Raw genomic sequence first — 18,451 nt, forward strand, 5'->3', positions numbered from 1 at the left:
AAAAAACTAAAATATGTAAAAAATAAAAAATAAAAAAACAGAAAAATTATGTAAAAAGAATTAACAAAGAATATGTCAAAAAAAAATACAAAATGTTTTAAAAAGTGAAAATTGTGTTTAAAAAATGTTTAAAAAAACACTTCAAGAATATGGAAATTAGATTTTTTTAAAAATGTAAAATATGTTTTAATAAAAGAAAGAAAAAATATGTTAAAAAAACAGAAAAAATATGTTTAAAAACAGACAAAATAAGTAAGAATTATGAACAAATATATAAACCATTGAAAAACTATGTTTAAAAAAACACTGAAAAAATGTTTTTAAAAAACTAACAAAAATATTTTTTACAAAACCTGAAACAATTTCTTAAAAAAAGAAAAAACATATCAAAAAAATATGAAAAACTATGTTTAAAAAAAGAAAAAATATGGAAAAAAACAGAAATGTATATAAAAAAACCCCTGCGAGAATATGTGTAAAAAGAAGCAGAAACAAATATGTATAAAAACCTGAAAAAATTATTTTTAAAAAAACTGGAAAAATTTGTACAAAAAAATTAACAAAAAATGTAAAATAACTGAAAGAATGTTTACAGTCATTAAAAACATGCATATATATATATATATATATATATATATATATATATATATATATATATATATATATATATATATATATATATATATATATATATATATATGTATGTATATATATATATGTATGTATATATATAAAACCTGAAAAAATATATTTAAAAAATTTGAAAATATATTTTTGAAAAACACAAAAAACATTTTTTTAAGGAACATTGTTTTAAAGAAAAGAAGAAAATATCTTAAAAAAAAATAATATTTTAAAAACAGACAAAATATAAAATATGTTTTAAAAAAAACTAAAAAAATGTATGTTTAAAAAAGTGAAAAATTATGTGTAAAAAAATGAAAAAATATGTAAAAAATAACTTTAAAAAAGTGTAAAAAAATGTCTAAAAACCTGGAAAATATGTAAAAACCTGAAACCTTTGTTTAAAAAAACTGAAAAAAATATGTCAAAATTATAACAAAAAGGGTACAAAAACTTGAAGGAATGTCTTTAAAAGCTGAAAAAATATGTAAAAAAAATATATTTTTAGAAAACTATGTTTAAAAAAATAAAAAAAAATTAAAACAGATAAATATGTTTAAAAAATCCAAACAAAAAATATGTAAAAATATGAAAAAATATGTTACAAAAAACCCTAAAACAAACAAACAAACAATGGAAAACTGGAACGGTGAAACTAAAATGTGAAAATAACCTCAGATATCTTTTGAACCTGTTCAGAGACACAAACAAATACATGTTGGAACAGAATTAAATATTATTCATAAATCCAGATGTTTGATGTGGACATTAGTCACAGGTTTGGACTTTTTTCAGTCATTATAATTATTAATTTTTAATCAGCATTTCTTTCCTGTGGAGATGAACCAGAAACTTCTTCATGATGATCCGCTGAGCTCAGTTCTGGTTTTGACCACTAGAGGTCCTCACAGTTCTTCACCTTCTGGGAAACCTCCAACCAGGACTCACCTGGACTCATCTGGACCCATCTGGACTCACTTGGACTCACCTGAACGTCACCTGGACCTCATCTGGACTCACCTGGACCTCATCTGGACTCACCTGGACCTCATCTGGACTCACCTGGACCTCATCTAGACTCACCTGGACCTCATCTAGAGTCACCTGGACCTCATCTGGACTCACCTGGACCTCATCTGGACTCACCTGGACCTCATCTGGACTCACCTGGACCTCATCTAGAGTCACCTGGACCTCATCTGGACTCACCTGAACCTCATCTGGACTCACGTGGACCTCATCTAGACTCACCTGGACCTCATCTAGACTCACCTGGACCTCATCTAGACTCACCTGGACCTCATCTAGACTCACCTGGACCTCATCTAGACTCACCTGGACCTGGCCAAAAGATGATCTCTGAGCTTCAAGTCTTCATGTTCTTCTTCTGGTTTTTAAAGTTCCTCTCAGAGATCCAGAGTTTGTTCTTCTGGTTCCTGCAGCTTCTGTGAAGAATCTTCTCCATGGTTCTGCTCCTCAGGTTCTTCAGGTTCTTCTGGTTCTTCAGGTTTATCTGGTTCCAGGAGTCCAGCTGCTGCTGAGCTTCAAATAAATCCTGGAAACTAAAATAAAACTCTGAGAACTACAGAAGATCTGCAGAACAAATGCTACATTTAAGCTAAAAGAAAAAGACCAAAACTAGTGAGAGAAACTTTAAAGTTGTGACCTGAAGCTGCAGAAGAAGAAGAACCCAGACAGGAACATCTAGATCACTTCCTGGTTGAACCACATCAACAGAAACACCGATAGAAACCAAACAGAACCAAAAACAACATTTCAGTCAGGTTCTAAAGCAAAGAAAGGACATGTAACACGTTTAAAATAAAAATCTCGACACAGAGTTTAAGATCAATGAATTATTTTATATTTAAACCAAACTCTGGCCCCCACAGCTGGAGTTGGTACAGTCCGACTGGCAGTTACCAGGTGATAACAGGTGAATCAACCTAAAAATAAAATAAAAATATAATAGAAATAAAATAAACAAATAGAAAATATTTAAATAAAATAAAAACATAATAAATTAGAATAAAATAGGAGCAAAATTAAATATAAATAAAACAAAAATAGAAATTTAATAAAATAAATGAAATAGAAATAAAATATGATAGAAATAAAATAGAATAAAATCAAATAGAAATAAAATAAAAACTAAATAGAATAAAATAAAAATAGAAATGAAATAGAATAAAATAAAATAAAATAGAAATAAAATAAAAAAATTGAAATAAAATAAATAAAATAGAAATCAAATCAAATCTAAATAAAATACAATAAATAGAAACAAAATAAAACAAAAATAGAAATCAAATAAAATAAATGAAATAGAAATAAAATAAAACAGAAATAAAATAAATATATGAATAAAATAAACTAAAAATTGAAATAAAATTTAAAAAATAGAAAAAAATAAATTAAAATTAAAATAAAAATGGACTGTAGCAGCCCTCAGATGAAATCAGTTATTCATCAATATTCTACTAATGTTGTTTAAGATACAGAAAGTCTCTTCATTTATTATTATTATTATTATTATTATTATTATTATTATTATTATTATTATTATTATTATTATTATTATTATTATTATTATTATTATTATTATTATTATTATTATTATTATTATTTTAACAGCAATGGGTGTAATTGCCGAATTGAATCACCAGGTGGAGACAAAGTTCATCTGAATCTCTTCAGCTTCAGTTTTTCTCTTTTAGTTTTTTAATTCATTTGATTTTTAATCAGAGATGATGATAAAAAGGTTTCAGTGTTTTCAGCTGCAGTTCTTTTATTATTCTGTCAACTTTAAAGGATATTTTCTGTCAAATCTACTTTTTCTGAAGCCAGAAAACAGATTTTCCTCCAGTTTTTCTATTAAACCAGATCCAGATGTTGAACTACAGTATCAGATGTTCAATTTACATCATAGTTTGGCAGATTTATGACACGTTTTAACATGTTTTAGTTGATTTATGACACGTTTTAGTTGATTTATGTCAGTATTTGGTCAATTTATATAATTTTTCAACTAATTTACATCATCTTCTGTTGATTTACGTCACTTTTAGGTCAATTTGCATAATTTTAGGTCAATTTATATCACATTTTGATCAATTAATGTCAGTTGTTCATCTAATTCCGTCATGATTTGATCAGTTTAACTCAGGCTTTGGTTAATTTATGTCACGTTTAGACTGGTTTTCATTCATTTATGTCAATTTTAGGTCAATTTGCATCACTTTTGGTCTATTTGTTCTCCATTTTGCTCTATTAACATCATATTTTGGTAGATTTATGTCATGTTTTGGTTGATTTGGAGCTTGTTTAGGTCGTTTTATATCACGTTTTTGCCTATTTCTATAATTTCTAGACCGACATATTATTTTCAGTTTATTTATGTCACTTTTAGGTCCATTTATGTTGCATTTTGTTCAGTTTACGTCATATTTTGGTCAGTTTATGTCATCCATCCGTTCTCTATACACCGCTTAGTCCTCATCAGGGTCATGGTGGGCTGGAGTCTATCCCAGCTGACTGAGGGTGAAGGCAGGGACACCTGGACAGGTAACAGTCTGTACAGACAAACAATCACACTCACATTCACACCTACAAACAATTTAGAATCACCAGTTAACCTCAGCATGTTTGTGGACTGTGGGAGGAAGCTGGAGAACCTGGAGAACCCACACATGTACAGGAGAACATGGAGACTCCATGCAGAAAGATCCCAGGAAGACCGGGACACAAACCAGGGATCTTCTAGCTGTGAGGCGACGGAGCTAACCACCACCCCACTGTGCAGCCCCAATTTATGTCATATTTTGGTCAAATTCCATCATGATTGACCAATTTAAATCAGATTTCGGTTAATTTAGATCAATATTCGGTTGACTGACATAACTTTACGCCAGGTTTTGGTTTTATATCACGTTTCAATCTATTTCTATCATTTTTAGACTGATTTACATTATTTTGAGGTGATTTGTGTCACTTTTAGGTCAATTTGCATCACTTCTGGTCTATTTATGTTCCATTTTGTTCAATTTATGTCAGATTTTGGTCAAATTCCATCATGATTTGACCAATTCAAATCCAGTTTTGATCAATTTATGTTCAATTTATGCCACGTTTTGGTAAATTTGCAGAATTTTTGGTCAGTTTGTGTCTAGTTTTGGTCATTTTATGTCACATTTTGGTCTGTTTCTATCATTTTTCAACTGATTTACATTATTTTTGGTTAATTTACATCACTTTTAGGTCAATTTATGTTCCATTTTGTTCAATTTATGTCATATTTTGGTAGATTTATGTCACAAATTGGTTGATTTATGTAATTTTTGGTATATCTGGACCTAGTTTTGGTCATTTTATGTCACTTTCGGGGCTATTTATATCACTTTTAGACTGACGTATGATTGTTGGTTGATTTACATCATTTTAAGGTCCATTTATGTTCCATTTTGTTCAATTTACGTCAAATTTTGTTAAATTTGTCAGATTTTGGTCAATTTCCATCATGATTTTGTCATGGATCGTTTTGCAGTTACTGTCCTCAATGAGCAGCAGGTGGCGCTGTGAGCTCCTCCCTTTCCAAAGCACAGCTGGTTAGTCTGGTAACCAGCAGCATCCCACTGTCTGATTAGAGGAGACCCTCATCACTCTGCAGCCAGATGGCAGATGAATCAAAGTCTCTGCAGATCCGTCCTGCTTATAGAGCAGGATGGAAATGAAAATGTTTCTTCACTGTCACTAAAATAAATCCCTGCATTCAGCCTCTAGTTCAGAAACATATTTTGGGTGTTTTATTCTCACTTTCTGTCTCTCCTAGAACGTTGATTACAATTACATGCAGACAGGAAATGATGCAAATTAGGCGATGACATCATTTAGCGACTTCTAGCGGCTTTTAGGACAGCCAATAGCTGCTTTCCTTACTGAGGAGTTGGTAACACTGGCGTGAACAACAGATAGTCAGTGCTTTGCACAGTTCTTCTGCTCTCAGTAATCCTGTTCTCTCTGTTTAGTTTGACTCCTGCCTGCTTCTGTTCCCGGACCTTCTGCTGGGTTTTCTCCTCCACCTTTCCACCTGGAACCTTCCTAAGAATCACCTGCTGCCAGCCAAGCTTTGCCACCTGAGACGCCATTTCCACACAGACACCTCGTGGAAGCCAGGACTTCCTGCCAGCTGTTCCTCCACTCCAGCTATTCCTCCGCTCCAGCTGTTCCTCCGCTCCAGCTGTTCCTCCGCTCCAGCTGTTCCTCCGCTCCAGCTGTTCCTCCGCTCCAGCTGTTTCTCCGCTCCAGCTGTTTCCGCTCCAGCTGTTTCTCCGCTCCAGCTGTTCCTCCGCTCCAGCTGTTCCTCCGCTCCAGCTGTTTCTCCACTCCAGCTGTTCCTCCGCTCCAGCTGTTCCTCTGCTCCAGCTGTTTCTCTGCTCCAGCTGTTTCCACTCCAGCTGTTTCTCCGCTCCAGCTGTTTCCGCTCCAGCTGTTTCTCTGCTCCAGCTGTTTCCGCTCCAGCTGTTCCTCCGCTCCAGCTGTTTCTCCGCTCCAGCTGTTCCACCGCTCCAGCTGTTTCCGCTCCAGCTGTTTCCGCTCCAGCTGTTTCCGCTCCAGCTGTTCCTCCGCTCCAGCTGTTTCTCCGCTCCAGCTGTTTCCGCTCCAGCTGTTCCTCCGCTCCAACTGTTTCTCCGCTCCAGCTGTTCCTCTGCTCCAGCTGTTCCTCTGCTCCAGCTGTTCCACCGCTCCAGCTGTTTCTCCGCTCCAGCTGTTTCCGCTCCAGCTGTTCCTCCGCTCCACCTGTTTCTCCGCTCCAGCTGTTTCCGCTCCAGCTGTTTCTCCGCTCCAGCTGTTTCTCCGCTCCAGCTGTTTCTCCGCTCCAGCTGTTCCACCGCTCCAGCTGTTCCTCCGCTCCAGCTGTTTCTCCGCTCCAGCTGTTTCTCCGCTCCAGCTGTTTCTCCGCTCCAGCTGTTCCTCTGCTCCAGCTGTTCCACCGCTGGTCTACACACCTGATGGAAGGATCCTTACCTGGACTGGTCGAGCCTGGTCTCCTCCTCACTCTGAACTCTGTTCCCGACCATTACCAGACTACAGTTTAATTAGTGTTAGTATTTACAGTTGTTCGTAGTTCGTATCCTCTGGTTAAATTTGTCGTGTTGTAAATAGTTATTCTTGTTCTGGGGTTATTATCTGGATTACTGTTAGTATTAGATTCTGCTGTTTTTGTCTTTATGTATTATTTGGGATTCCTGCCTTGGTGTTACCAAACGTGGGTTTTCATAATTGGTCTTTTGTTTTTGTAATTATTCCTCCAGCCCACTAGAGGGGCTTTCTCCATCCTGTAGAGTCAGGTTGGATATTCTTCCGGTTCCGTTTTCTAGCTTCCGGTATTTGGAGTTGTTGTTTTCTCATGTTGTAAATAAAAGCATTCTAAAACGTTGTTTGTGTCTGTAATCTCTTCCCTGTACCTGAGCCTCTGCACTCACCTTAACAGTTTTATGTTCAATTTAAGCCACGTTTTGGTAAATTTCCGTAATTTTTGGTCATTTTATGTCACATTTTGATCTATTTCTATCATTTTTAGATTGATTTACATGATTTTCAGTTGATTTGTGTCACTTTTAGGTCAACTTGCATCACTTCTGGTCAATTTATGTTCCATTTTGTTCAATTTACGTCACATTTTTGGTCAGTTGGTCATATTGTCATCTTTTGGTCAATTTACATATTTTTGGACTTTTGGGAGCCAAAACATCTCCAATAAATGTGGGTTTGTGAGTTAATGTTTCTTGAGGTTCCAGCTGTGTGAGGATTTATTGATTCACTCTGATTTTTCAATCATTTCTGTCTATTTTCATTCAAATTTAAAACACTAAAAACACCAAACAGATTTTCATTCATCCTGTCTTTAAGTAAAAACTCGACGTCAGCAAGGTGTTTAAGACTTTATTTTAATTCTACACTTAGAAAAATGTCGTAATAAAAAGTAGTTTTATTGTACACCATAAAAACGAGATAGAAAATCAGTCTGACACTTGAGTTCTTTCAGAATAAAGGCACGTGTTGCTCCACCTCCACCGTATTTACCCCAGAAACAGGAAATAATCACAAAAAACGACACGATTCACTCATTCATGCATCAAATCCGTCAAACCTGCTCTTCTGCTTCTTCTTTTTTAGTTTTTACAGCCTTTTAGTCAAGTTTTTGACCCTTTAAATACAGAAATTCAGGCAGAAATCATAAACGAGAAAATAAAAACACTATCAGGCACATTTTTAACAAATAAAATATGAAAACACGATGAAATGACTGAAATGTTCTTTTTTTAACCAGACGTTTGTTTTAATCCCACTCTGAGAGGTTTGTTCTGATGATTCCAGAAAAACATCAAATCAGAAAAAGAAGCTTCGTTATGGAACATATATGAAAACAGATCTCAAGTTTCAGGGAGATTTTCATTAATCTCGTCTTCTATTAACCCTCCGAACCCCAAAACTCCATTTATCTCAGACAGAAATCACCAAAATTATAACAACATCCAGAAAACTGAGCTCGAAATCGTAACATTTCTTCAAAATAACGCGTTTTGTTTAAATATTATACTAATATAACTCACTTTTTGGTCGATTTTTATAAAATTTTGTTCAATTTATTCAATTTCTGTCACTTTTTGGTTGATTTATATAAAATCTTGTTCAATTTTTGTCACATTTTGTTTGATTAATATGAAATTTTGGTCAAGTTATTCAATTAATGTCATTTTTGGTAGACTTATGTAAAATTTTGATCAATTTATTTAATTTTTGTCACATTTTGGTTGATTTATATGAAATTTTGGTCAATTTACATCACGTTTTATTCAAATTGTCACTTTTTGGACGATTTATGTAAATTTTTGGCCGATTTATGTCATGTTTTCTTTAATTTATGTCGCATTTTGGTCGATTTCTACAAAATTTTGGTCAGTTTATTCAATTTATGTCACTTTTTGGTTGATTTCCGCAAAATTTTGGTCGATTTCATCATGTCTCATTCAATTTATGTCACATTTTGGTCGATTTATATAAAATTTTGGTAGTTTTATGTCACGTTTTCCTCAAATTATTTCATTTTTTGGTAGATTTATATAAATTTTTGGTCAATTTATTCAAGTTGTGTTACTTTTTGGTCAATTTACATGAAATTGTGGTCAGTTTACGTCACGTTTTATTCAAAATTTGTCAGTTTTTGGTTGATTTACATCAAATTTGGTCGATTTGCATAAAATTTGAATCGTTTTATATCATTTTTTTCTGACTTACACCATTTTCAGTTGATTTATGTCATTTTTTTGGGTCTATGTATTTTCCATTTTGTTAAATTTACGCCACGTTTTCGTCGATTTATGTTTCTGGATGAACGTCAGAAAACGGTGAAAAATAAGGTCCGTTTCTGACGCCTGAAGGAAACATTAACTTAATGTTTCTCTGAGCTTCCAGCTGCGTTCGGACAGTTTCTGATTCCAGCTCTAAATCTCATCAGCTCATTGTTTGGTTCGCCGCTCAAACAGGAAGTGAGCACAATGTTGACAGGAAGGGGCGGGGCCAGCGCCGACAGATGGACAGGAAGTGGAGTCGCTGATTAAAGCCGACAAGGAGATTCGGTGGCAAACAGGAAAATGCTGAGAGCTTCCTGCTTTTGTTCCCAACGTTTATCTCGCCAAGTTCCAGCGAGTCGAGTCCAAACGCAACAGAATAAACAGCGGGATGATTTAGGAAGAGTTTACGACCAAAGAATCACAGTTTTAGACGTAAAAACGCAACAGAATAAACAACGGGATGATTTAGGAAGAGTTTACGACCGAAGAATCACAGTTTTAGACGTAAAAACACAACAGAATATTTTGACTGAAGGATCAGGGTTTTAGACGTAAAACTTCAAAACACGACCATTTAGAAAGACTTTACGATCAAAGAATCAGAGTTTTAAAACCTAAAAACACAACAGAACAAACAGCGGGACGATTTAGGAAGACTTTATGACCCAAGGAACAGAGTTTTAGTCCAGAAAACTGCAAAAATATTCAATTTACTGACAGAAAAAAGTCACATTTATGAAGCTGGAACCAGAGAATCTACAGTCTGTTCACTAAAAGTCCCTCAAACTGATCGATTATTGAAAGAGATGGAGATTCATTCAATAGTTGATCAATCAAATGCTGCAGCTTCAACGTCTTTGTTTATTTCAGCTTCACTTTATGTTTTTTCTTTGGTGTGGCATTAAATCCAGTTTTATACCAGTTTCAGGTGATTTTACAGCATGTTTTGGTCGATTTACGTCACATTTTATTGAATTTGTCACTTTTTGATTTACGTAAAATTTTTGGTAGTTTTATGTCACGTTTTATTGAATTTGTGTCACTATTTGGTCAATTTACATGAAATTTTGGTGAATTTCCATCATGTTTTATTCAATTTATGTCACTTTGTGGTTGATTTTGGTAGTTGTATGTCCCGTTTTATTCAATTTATGTCGCCTTTTGGTTGATTTACATAAAAATTTTGGTCGATTTATGTAAAATTTTAGTCTATTTTATCACCTTTGATTGAATTTATGTCATTTTTGGTTGATTTACATAAAATTTTGGTCGATTCACATTGTGAGTCATCCAATTAATGTCACTTTTTGATTGATTTACACAAAATTTTGATTGATTTACATAAGATTTGATCAAATTACGTCATGTTTTATTCAATTTGTCAACTTTTGGTAGACTTATGTAAAATTTTGGTAAATTTATTTGATTTATGTCATTTTTTTGGTTGATTTACATGAAATTTGGGTAGATTTATGTAAAATTTTGGTTGATTTACGTCACGTTTTATTGAATTTATTTCACTTTTTGGGTGATTTACATAATATTTTGGTTGATCTATGTCACATTTTATTCAATTTATGTAAAATTTTGGTTTAATGTTACATTTTGATTGATTTACATCAATTTTTATTCAATTTATGTCACTTTTTGGTCAATTTGCATGAAATTTTGGTTCATTTCCATCACGTTTTAATGAATATATGTCACTTTTCGGTTGATTCACATAAAATTTTGGTTGATTCATTGAATTTGTCACTTTTTGGTCAATTTATATGGCATTTTGGATGATTTATGTCACATTTTATTCAATTTCTGTAAAATTTTGATCAATTTATGACACATTTTATTGAATTTATGTCACGTTTAGTTATATTCACTTCCTGTTTGGGTTTTGGTTGATTTTTGTCACCATTTGGTCGACAAACGTCACATTTTGGTTGATTTATTTAACGTTTTAGTGGATTTCCATCACATGCTGGTCAGTTTACGTCATAATGTGGTTCATTATCATCATGTTTTCATCGATTCGGGGCGACTTTTGGGTCGAGGATGTAAAATAATTCAAAATATAAGTATTTAAATATCTATAATAAATAGAGACAGCATTTTATTCTGGTTGGTAAAATCTACAAACTGAGTTCACCTGAAAAGTCAGACGTTTTGTTGCAGCTGAGTCTGATTCCTTCATCGTTGAACCAAATAAACAGAAAATATTAGACTTTTTACAGTATCCGGTTGGATTTTTAAAAAAAGATGTAGAATGAAGTGGTTTTGATGGAACATTGTGGATGACATAAAACCCAGAACAGATCGTTAATCTGCTAATTGACTGGTTCCAGGTTCTTAAATGTTCTGTTTCTTCGGTTCCTGCCACATTTTCTAATGTTCCTAAACGGATTCCTGGCTCGTTTTCCTGCTAAAACTCTGAACAGTGTGACGTTGGAGACGAGCAGAGAGTCGGTTTCCTGGAGGGAGAGAGACTCTAAAGCTCAGAGGATGGGAGGTTAAAGGAGGTTAAAGCCATCGGAGCTTCCTGAGCGTCTCAACGAGTTCAACCTCCATCTCCACGACAACGTGACGACATTTCTGTCCAATAAAACTGTAACTGACTAATTCTGTTTCCTGTCAGGAGAAACCAACACAAAGCTCAGAAATATCCACATTTTTCTGCTCTGATGCATCAAAAACGGACATTTAGGCAGATATCTGGAACATTTTGGTCGATTTGTCACGTTTTATTCAATTTATGTAAAAGTCTGGCCCATTTACGTCTCATTTTATTGAACTTATGTCACATTTTGGTCGATTTATTTAACATTTTGGTCGATTTATGTGAAACTTTGGTCAATTTACATCATGTTTTATTGAATTTGTGTCACTTTTTGGTTGATTTTGGTAGTTTTACGTCACATTTTATTCAATTTATGTCATCTTTTGGTTGATTTATATTACATTTTGGTTGTTTTATTCAATTTATGATGCTTTTTATTTGATTTATGGCACGTTTTATTCAATTTATGTCACCTTTTGGTAGATTTATTTAAAAGTTTGTTAAATTTCTTGAATTTATGTCACTTTTTGGTTGATTTTGGTAGTTTTACACCATGTTTTATTCAATCTATGTCGTCTTTTGGTTGATTTATATAAAATTTTGGTTGATTTATTCAATTTATGACACTTTTTGGCCGATTTAAATCACATTTTATTCAATTTATGTGGCCTTTGGGTTGACTTAGATATTCCAGATTCTTAAATCAGTGACATGATGATGAATAAGAGAGAAACTTTCAGATTTTTATCATTAATAGTTCCTGAGATGTTGTTGAATATATTACGGTTTATGAAGCTAAAGTTCCACAGATCTCACTTTAAATATTCATCACCTGTGATAAAAGAGTTTCCAGTAAATCAGAGCAGAAGGTTCCTGAAGATTTAAGGTGGAATGATTTCATTTGTAAGTGAAGCTTCTTATGGGAGATTTTTCTGGTCAAAGTCTTGATCCGACGTCAGGACTGGAGAAGCGAGTCGATCACAGAATAAAGCCCGTCTCTCTGGTGTTTGACATGAAACATAAGAAACCCTCAGAGAAACCTTCAGCTTAACGTCTAGAACCCATGAAGACGCCTCGACAGAAACCAGAAAACAACACGTCAGAGCTGGACCGGATCAATAAGAATCTGCTTTCAGTCGCAGCTTTCAGCATCAGCAGCAGGACTCCAGAACACGAAAATAAAAATAATGAAAATAATAAAGTGGTTTATGTTCAGATCTCAGGTCTGAGTAGAGTTTCATATTTAAGGAGTTAAATGTCTCATTGAGTCTGAAGCCCAGAAACACAAAAAATCACTAGAACGTTTATCAGACTGTAGAAACAGACAGAAGCTTCAGATTTCCAACAGTCCTTGAACTCATTGTGTGTTTTATGTTCCGCTGATCAGAAAATGAAGCAAATCCAGGATAAAAATACAGATTTTCTTCAAAGCCGTTGGTCTCAGTTAAAAATTCACCAAAAATGTTCTGCTTTCTGCTTCCAGATTCTGTGAAAAACAAAACATTCTGAGATTCTTTGTGCATCCGAGAAACCTTCACTGATCGAGGTGTGACCGATAGCCAAGGGACAAAAATTCAGAGTTTTCAGCTGAACTGCAGGAAGTGTCAGTACGGAAGCAGGTATGGAACAAATTCACATTTTTTTCTGGTAGATATTCGACGTGTCTCATATAAAAATGCACCGAAAATAAAGCGTTTATTCAAACCAGATTCTGTAAAACAAAAAATTCTAAGATCCTCAACACAACCATAAAACCACGAGTCAGTCGTGACCAACAGTCAGGTGGCAAAAATTCAGGAAGTTTTCAGCTGGACTGCAGGCGGTGTACGTATAGAAGCAAGTACAGACATAAAAATTAAAAAGATTAAATATTTATAGTATGTGGGTTTTTATGGATATTTTTTCCAGTGCTGTGTGAGCTGATTCCACATTTTTTTAAACAAATTTTAACTTATAACTGTGATATTTCATCAAAATCCATTTATTCTACATGTTTCTTATAAAAAAAAAAATCACCAAAAACAAAGTGTTTGCTCAAAATAGATTTTTTAAAAAAAGGAAAAATTCTAAATTTCTTTGTGCATCCGTGAAACTATGACCGAGTCGACTGTGACTGAAAGCCAACGGACAAAAATTCATCCAGTTTTCAGCTGAACTGCAGGAAGTGTACGTATGGAAGCAAATATGGAATGAATCGGAAATGTTAGTCATAAAATACTCACATTTTTTTCCCGTAGATATTCAACATGTCTCATATAAAAATTCACAGAAAAAAAAGAGTTTACTCAAACCAGAATCTGTGAAAAACAAAAAAATTCTGAGCTTCTTTATGCATCCGTGAAGCCTTCACTGACTGAGGTGTGACTGATGGCCAGGGGACAAAAATTCAGAGAGTTTTCAGCTGAACAGCAGAAAACAACTAAATATCTACAGCACAGTTTGGAAAAATGTTGATTTTTTTTTTCGTTTCCGTAGAGAAAAATGAGTCACAGCGAAGAAAAAAGAGACAGAAGTAAATAAACTGCTGGAGTTCAGAGGCTGAGATAAACTTTTACCTGGTTTGGTTTCAAAAACAGTCACAGCTGGAAAATAATGGAATGGACGAGAGGAAGCCGTCTGATTGGCTGAGAGGGAGAAAGGAAGCCGTCTGATTGGCTGAGAGGGAGAAATGAAGCCGTCTGATTGGCTGAGAGTGAGAAATGAAGCCGCCTGATTGGCTGAAAGGGAGAAATGAAGCCATCTGATTGGCTGAGAGTGAGAAATGAAGCCGTCTGATTGGCTGAGAGGTTGCCGTAGAGCTCCCCCTGGTTGTGATCTCTAAATAACGGTAAATAACGGCTCCTCCTGGTCAGTACTGCTGGTAGAAGTCGGGGCCCTCCTCGGCCCCGTACAGCTCGGCCAGGCTCCTGAACCTGGGGCCCCAGTCGCTGAGGAAGTCGTAGTCCAGGTTGGAGGCGGTGGAGGAGCCGTCCAGGGAGCTGAGGGACCCGGCCAGGGACTCGGGCCCCTCGTAGCCGTAGATGTGCAGCGTGTCGTAGGGGAAGCAGTCCCGGTCGTGGTCCGCCTCGTCCTTCTTCACCTCGATCATGGCGGCCATGTCGCCCTTACAGGCCGGCTGCTGGCTGGGCTTCTGGACCAGGGCGTAGAGCCTCTGGTTCTGGTTCTGGTGGCGCAGCAGAGAGCCGTCATTGCAAGCCGAGCTGAGGATGGAAACGTCGTAGCTGGGGGACAGAGTTACAGAGAAAAACCGTTAAAACTGAACGGACAGTCAGAGATGATCTCAGAAAAACAAGAAACTGAAAGCATAAAGGAGCTAATTAGGGCTAGGAACACCGGTGTCTCATTGTTGTCATGGTGTGTCTTGTTTTTGAATTTTTTTTGTCTCATTTATCTCGTTTTGTCTTCCGTGTAGTTTTTAGCATTTGGGTGTCATTTTTATGTCGTTTCTTGTCATGTTTTTGTTGTGTTGTGTCTCAGTTTCATAATTTTTTGTCTCATTCATCTCTTTTGTTTTGTTTTGCATGTCATTTTTATCATTTTTGTGTCTTTTTTTTCTCGTTTATATCATTTTAATCGTTTTGTGTCTTCTTGGACTACAGGCAGTTCATGTTAAAGCAGAGAGCATTGTGGGAGTTTAGCAGCAATAGGCACCATGACAAAGACTAATGTAGAGGTTAATGACCCTCAGAGTCTGGTTTTAGTTATTTTGTTTCTCGTTCATCTAATTTTTGTTGCTTTGTGTCTTGGTTTTGTCTTTTTACATCTTATTTTTGTCACATTGTGTCTCAGTTTCATAATTTGTCTCATTTATCTCAAGAAGCAGCATTACTCCACCAAAGTATGACATAAATTGAACAAAATGGAACATAAATAAACCAAAAGTGACATAAATTGACCTGAGAGTGACATAAATCTACTGAAAATAATATGAATCGGTCTATAAATTACATAAATAGACCGAAATCTGGCGTAAATGAACCAAAAATGATGTAAATTCATCAAAATGTCAATAATAATTCATCAAAGTGAGGCTAGTTATGCATCAATAAAATCCTCGTTTTGTTGTTTGTGTTCAGCTTCTCTCTGATTAGTTCCCGATGATGTTTAATGAACTCAGAGGAATTAATCCTCATTAATAAATGACTAGATGATCCTGTTTTCTGTCTTTATGCGAGGATATGTCAGTAAAATAACGTTTAAATCTTGGTACCCGTTGGTGTCCATCTCCACTACTCCCTCCTTCCTATTAATCCTCATTAATAAATGACTAGATGATCAGGTTTTCTGTGTTTTTATGTGAGGACATATCAGGATAAATCTTAGATCTTCATACCCGTTGGTGTCCATCTCGCCACCTCCCTCCTCGTCGTACGTTACCAGCTGTTCATGGATCTCTCCGCTGTTCTTCATGTTGGATAAAGAGTCTTTCTGGTAGCGTTTCCTCATCACAAACAGGATCACGATCACTGAGAAGACAAGGAGAGAATCCTCGAAACTCAACTCAAACACAATAAACTCAGACTGCAGGGGTTTCACAGTCTGGAACAAAGATGTCACACGTTTTAGCTTTTTAGGACTTGTTTGTTGTTTTAGTTCTCAGTTGCACTTTAGGCATTTTGTTCTTTTAAATCTTTTTCTTTTATATTTTATTCTAGTTTTAACTCTCGTTTTTCTCATGTCGTGTCTCAGTTTAATCATTTTTTAAAATGTTAACAAGCAGAGAGCATTGTGGGAGTTTAGCAGCAACGGGCACCATGACAAAGACTTCTGAGGAGGTTAATGACCTTCAGTGTCTTGGTTTAGCCATTTTGTTCTCAATCAAAATTTTTGTCATGTTGCATCTAGTGTTCATCATTTTTGGTCTTGTTTTTGTGATTCTGTCTATTTTTGTCATCTTTCATCAGATTTTTGTCATTTCATGTCCTGTTTTTGTAATTTTATGTCTCATTTTTGTCATGTGTCTCAGTTTCATAAGTTTTTGTCTCATTGATCTCTTTCGTTTTGGTTTTTTTAGGGCTGGGACTTTAACGCGTTAATTTCTATTAATTAATTACCGCGAAAATAACGCATTAAAAATAATAACGCCATTAATTTCACCCTCCTCAGTTCTGGCACACTGGTAACTTTGATGAACACTCCAGCCCAGTAGGTGGCGGTAATGAACCTAAAGTCTGTTTGCAGTCAGGCACTGGTAAACAGTGAAGGAAGACCAGATTGAGCTTGTTGGGCAGAAAATTTCCTTTTAAAAATCTTCCTGATGGCAGCTTGGATAAAAGCCTGGTTGTGTGCAAAATGTACAACAAAGAGTTTTCTGATCACTGCGTCACTTCAAGCCGACGGTATCACCTCAATGTAAAACATGTTGCTGTTAGCACCAGAGCTAATGTTAGCTACGAGTCATGCTAACGGCTAACGGTGGAGCCATCCCATAATAGACCACTTTTCTAGACAGTGCTTGAGTTTACAGAAAGTCTTCAAATGTTGAATAAAATGGCTATAATTGCACTTAGATTTGCAGTAATCTGTGAATGTAGCAGACAGATGAAAAATGCAGATAAATAGAAATGAAACATTTTTGTGGTTTAAGTTTTTACTCCATCGAGGCTCTGCCTCCTTGAAGGAGGAATAACCTAAAAAACAAATATATCTCTTTTAATAACTTAATTATAAACTTTCTGTTTATGAAAAAATTACATAAATAAAAATTGATATTTCTATAAAAAGAACCATCAAAATTCCACCATTTATCAGACCCAGAAAAGATGAAAACAGAATGAATCTCTGGATTTTCAACTTTCTGAAGCTCCTTGAACTACTTATGCTGATTTTATGTGCCATACAGTGGAAAAAACAACTAAATTCAGGCTTTAAGTCATCAAAATCACTTTTTTCTATATGTCCCATTTTCCTTTTTTAAAATAAATTTTAAATTATAAACACGTATATGTCTATTCATTGATTCAACTGTCAACCACAATTTTATTTGAATTGAAAAACTTCACTTATTGTGTCAAATATTGCTATTTGACAAAACTGCAATTAATTGTGATTAATTAATTACAAAGCCTGTAATTAATTAGATAAACAGAGGCGCTGTACCGTGGCTGACCCGTCGCTCTGACTCCCCCAATTGGGGAGATATGCGAAAATTAGAATTTCCCCTCACGGGATTAATAAGGGATAATAAATTTAAAAAAATAATAAAAATTTTTAATCATGTCCCACCACTAGTTTTTTAATGTAATTTTTTTATCATTTTTGGTCTCATTTTTGTGTCATTTTGTCTGTTGTTTTAATCGTTTTGTGTCTTTTTGGACTACATTCAGTTCATCTTACTCTCAGTGTCTTGTTTTATCCATTTTGTTCTTGATAGTCAAATTTTTGTCATTTTCTGTCTTTGTTTTTGTGATTCTGTGTCTGGTTTTTGTCATGTTGTATATAGGAGTGTGACAATATCTCGATATGGCGATATATTGCAATATTTTGTCTCCCGATCGATTATGGATACGCTCCCGCCAAGGATCGATGCTTTTATTTAACATACAGCCGCTATAAACGGCTCTTTCAATGTTCATTGCTTATTGGGCAATTCCTTGGTGGTCCGCTGGGGGCGCTCCTCTCGGGAGTGGCGGTGAAGTGGGCGGAAGTCGCCAGGCGAAGAAGATACCCATAGAGCGCACAAAGGGAGAAAACATGGCGGCAACAAGCGAGAAACAGAAGTTGAAAGATGCACCGGCAGCTTACAAGTCAAAAGTGTGGGTACATTTCGGATTTTACATTCAAGCGCTGGCGACATCATCAGTGTTCAGAGAAGTATGTTCACTCCTGAACATGCTGAGCAGCTGCTCTTTCTCAGGAAAAACATGCACATCCCTGTGTAACATGGACATGTCCAGAAAGTGGATCAGTTTTGTAGAATTCT

General features: G+C 35.2%; 1 protein-coding gene across 1 annotated transcript in view; it reads right to left on the minus strand.

Moving 5' to 3' along the window:
* Positions 1-7,550: 7,550 nt before the first annotated feature.
* The window catches only part of cdh5 (cadherin 5), a 51,744-nt gene continuing 40,843 nt past the window's right edge, over positions 7,551-18,451 (minus strand). Inside the window, exons 14-15 of the mRNA XM_055018433.1 lie at positions 15,863-15,995; positions 7,551-14,750 (exon numbers count right to left, since the gene is read on the minus strand). Of these exons, the coding sequence (XP_054874408.1) occupies positions 14,378-14,750; positions 15,863-15,995 (506 nt within the window). The 3' untranslated portion in view covers positions 7,551-14,377. The remainder of the gene's footprint in view (positions 14,751-15,862; positions 15,996-18,451) is intronic.

The sequence above is a fragment of the Amphiprion ocellaris genome, chromosome 16 (assembly GCF_022539595.1).
Source record: "Amphiprion ocellaris isolate individual 3 ecotype Okinawa chromosome 16, ASM2253959v1, whole genome shotgun sequence".
Taxonomy (NCBI): domain Eukaryota; kingdom Metazoa; phylum Chordata; class Actinopteri; family Pomacentridae; genus Amphiprion; species Amphiprion ocellaris.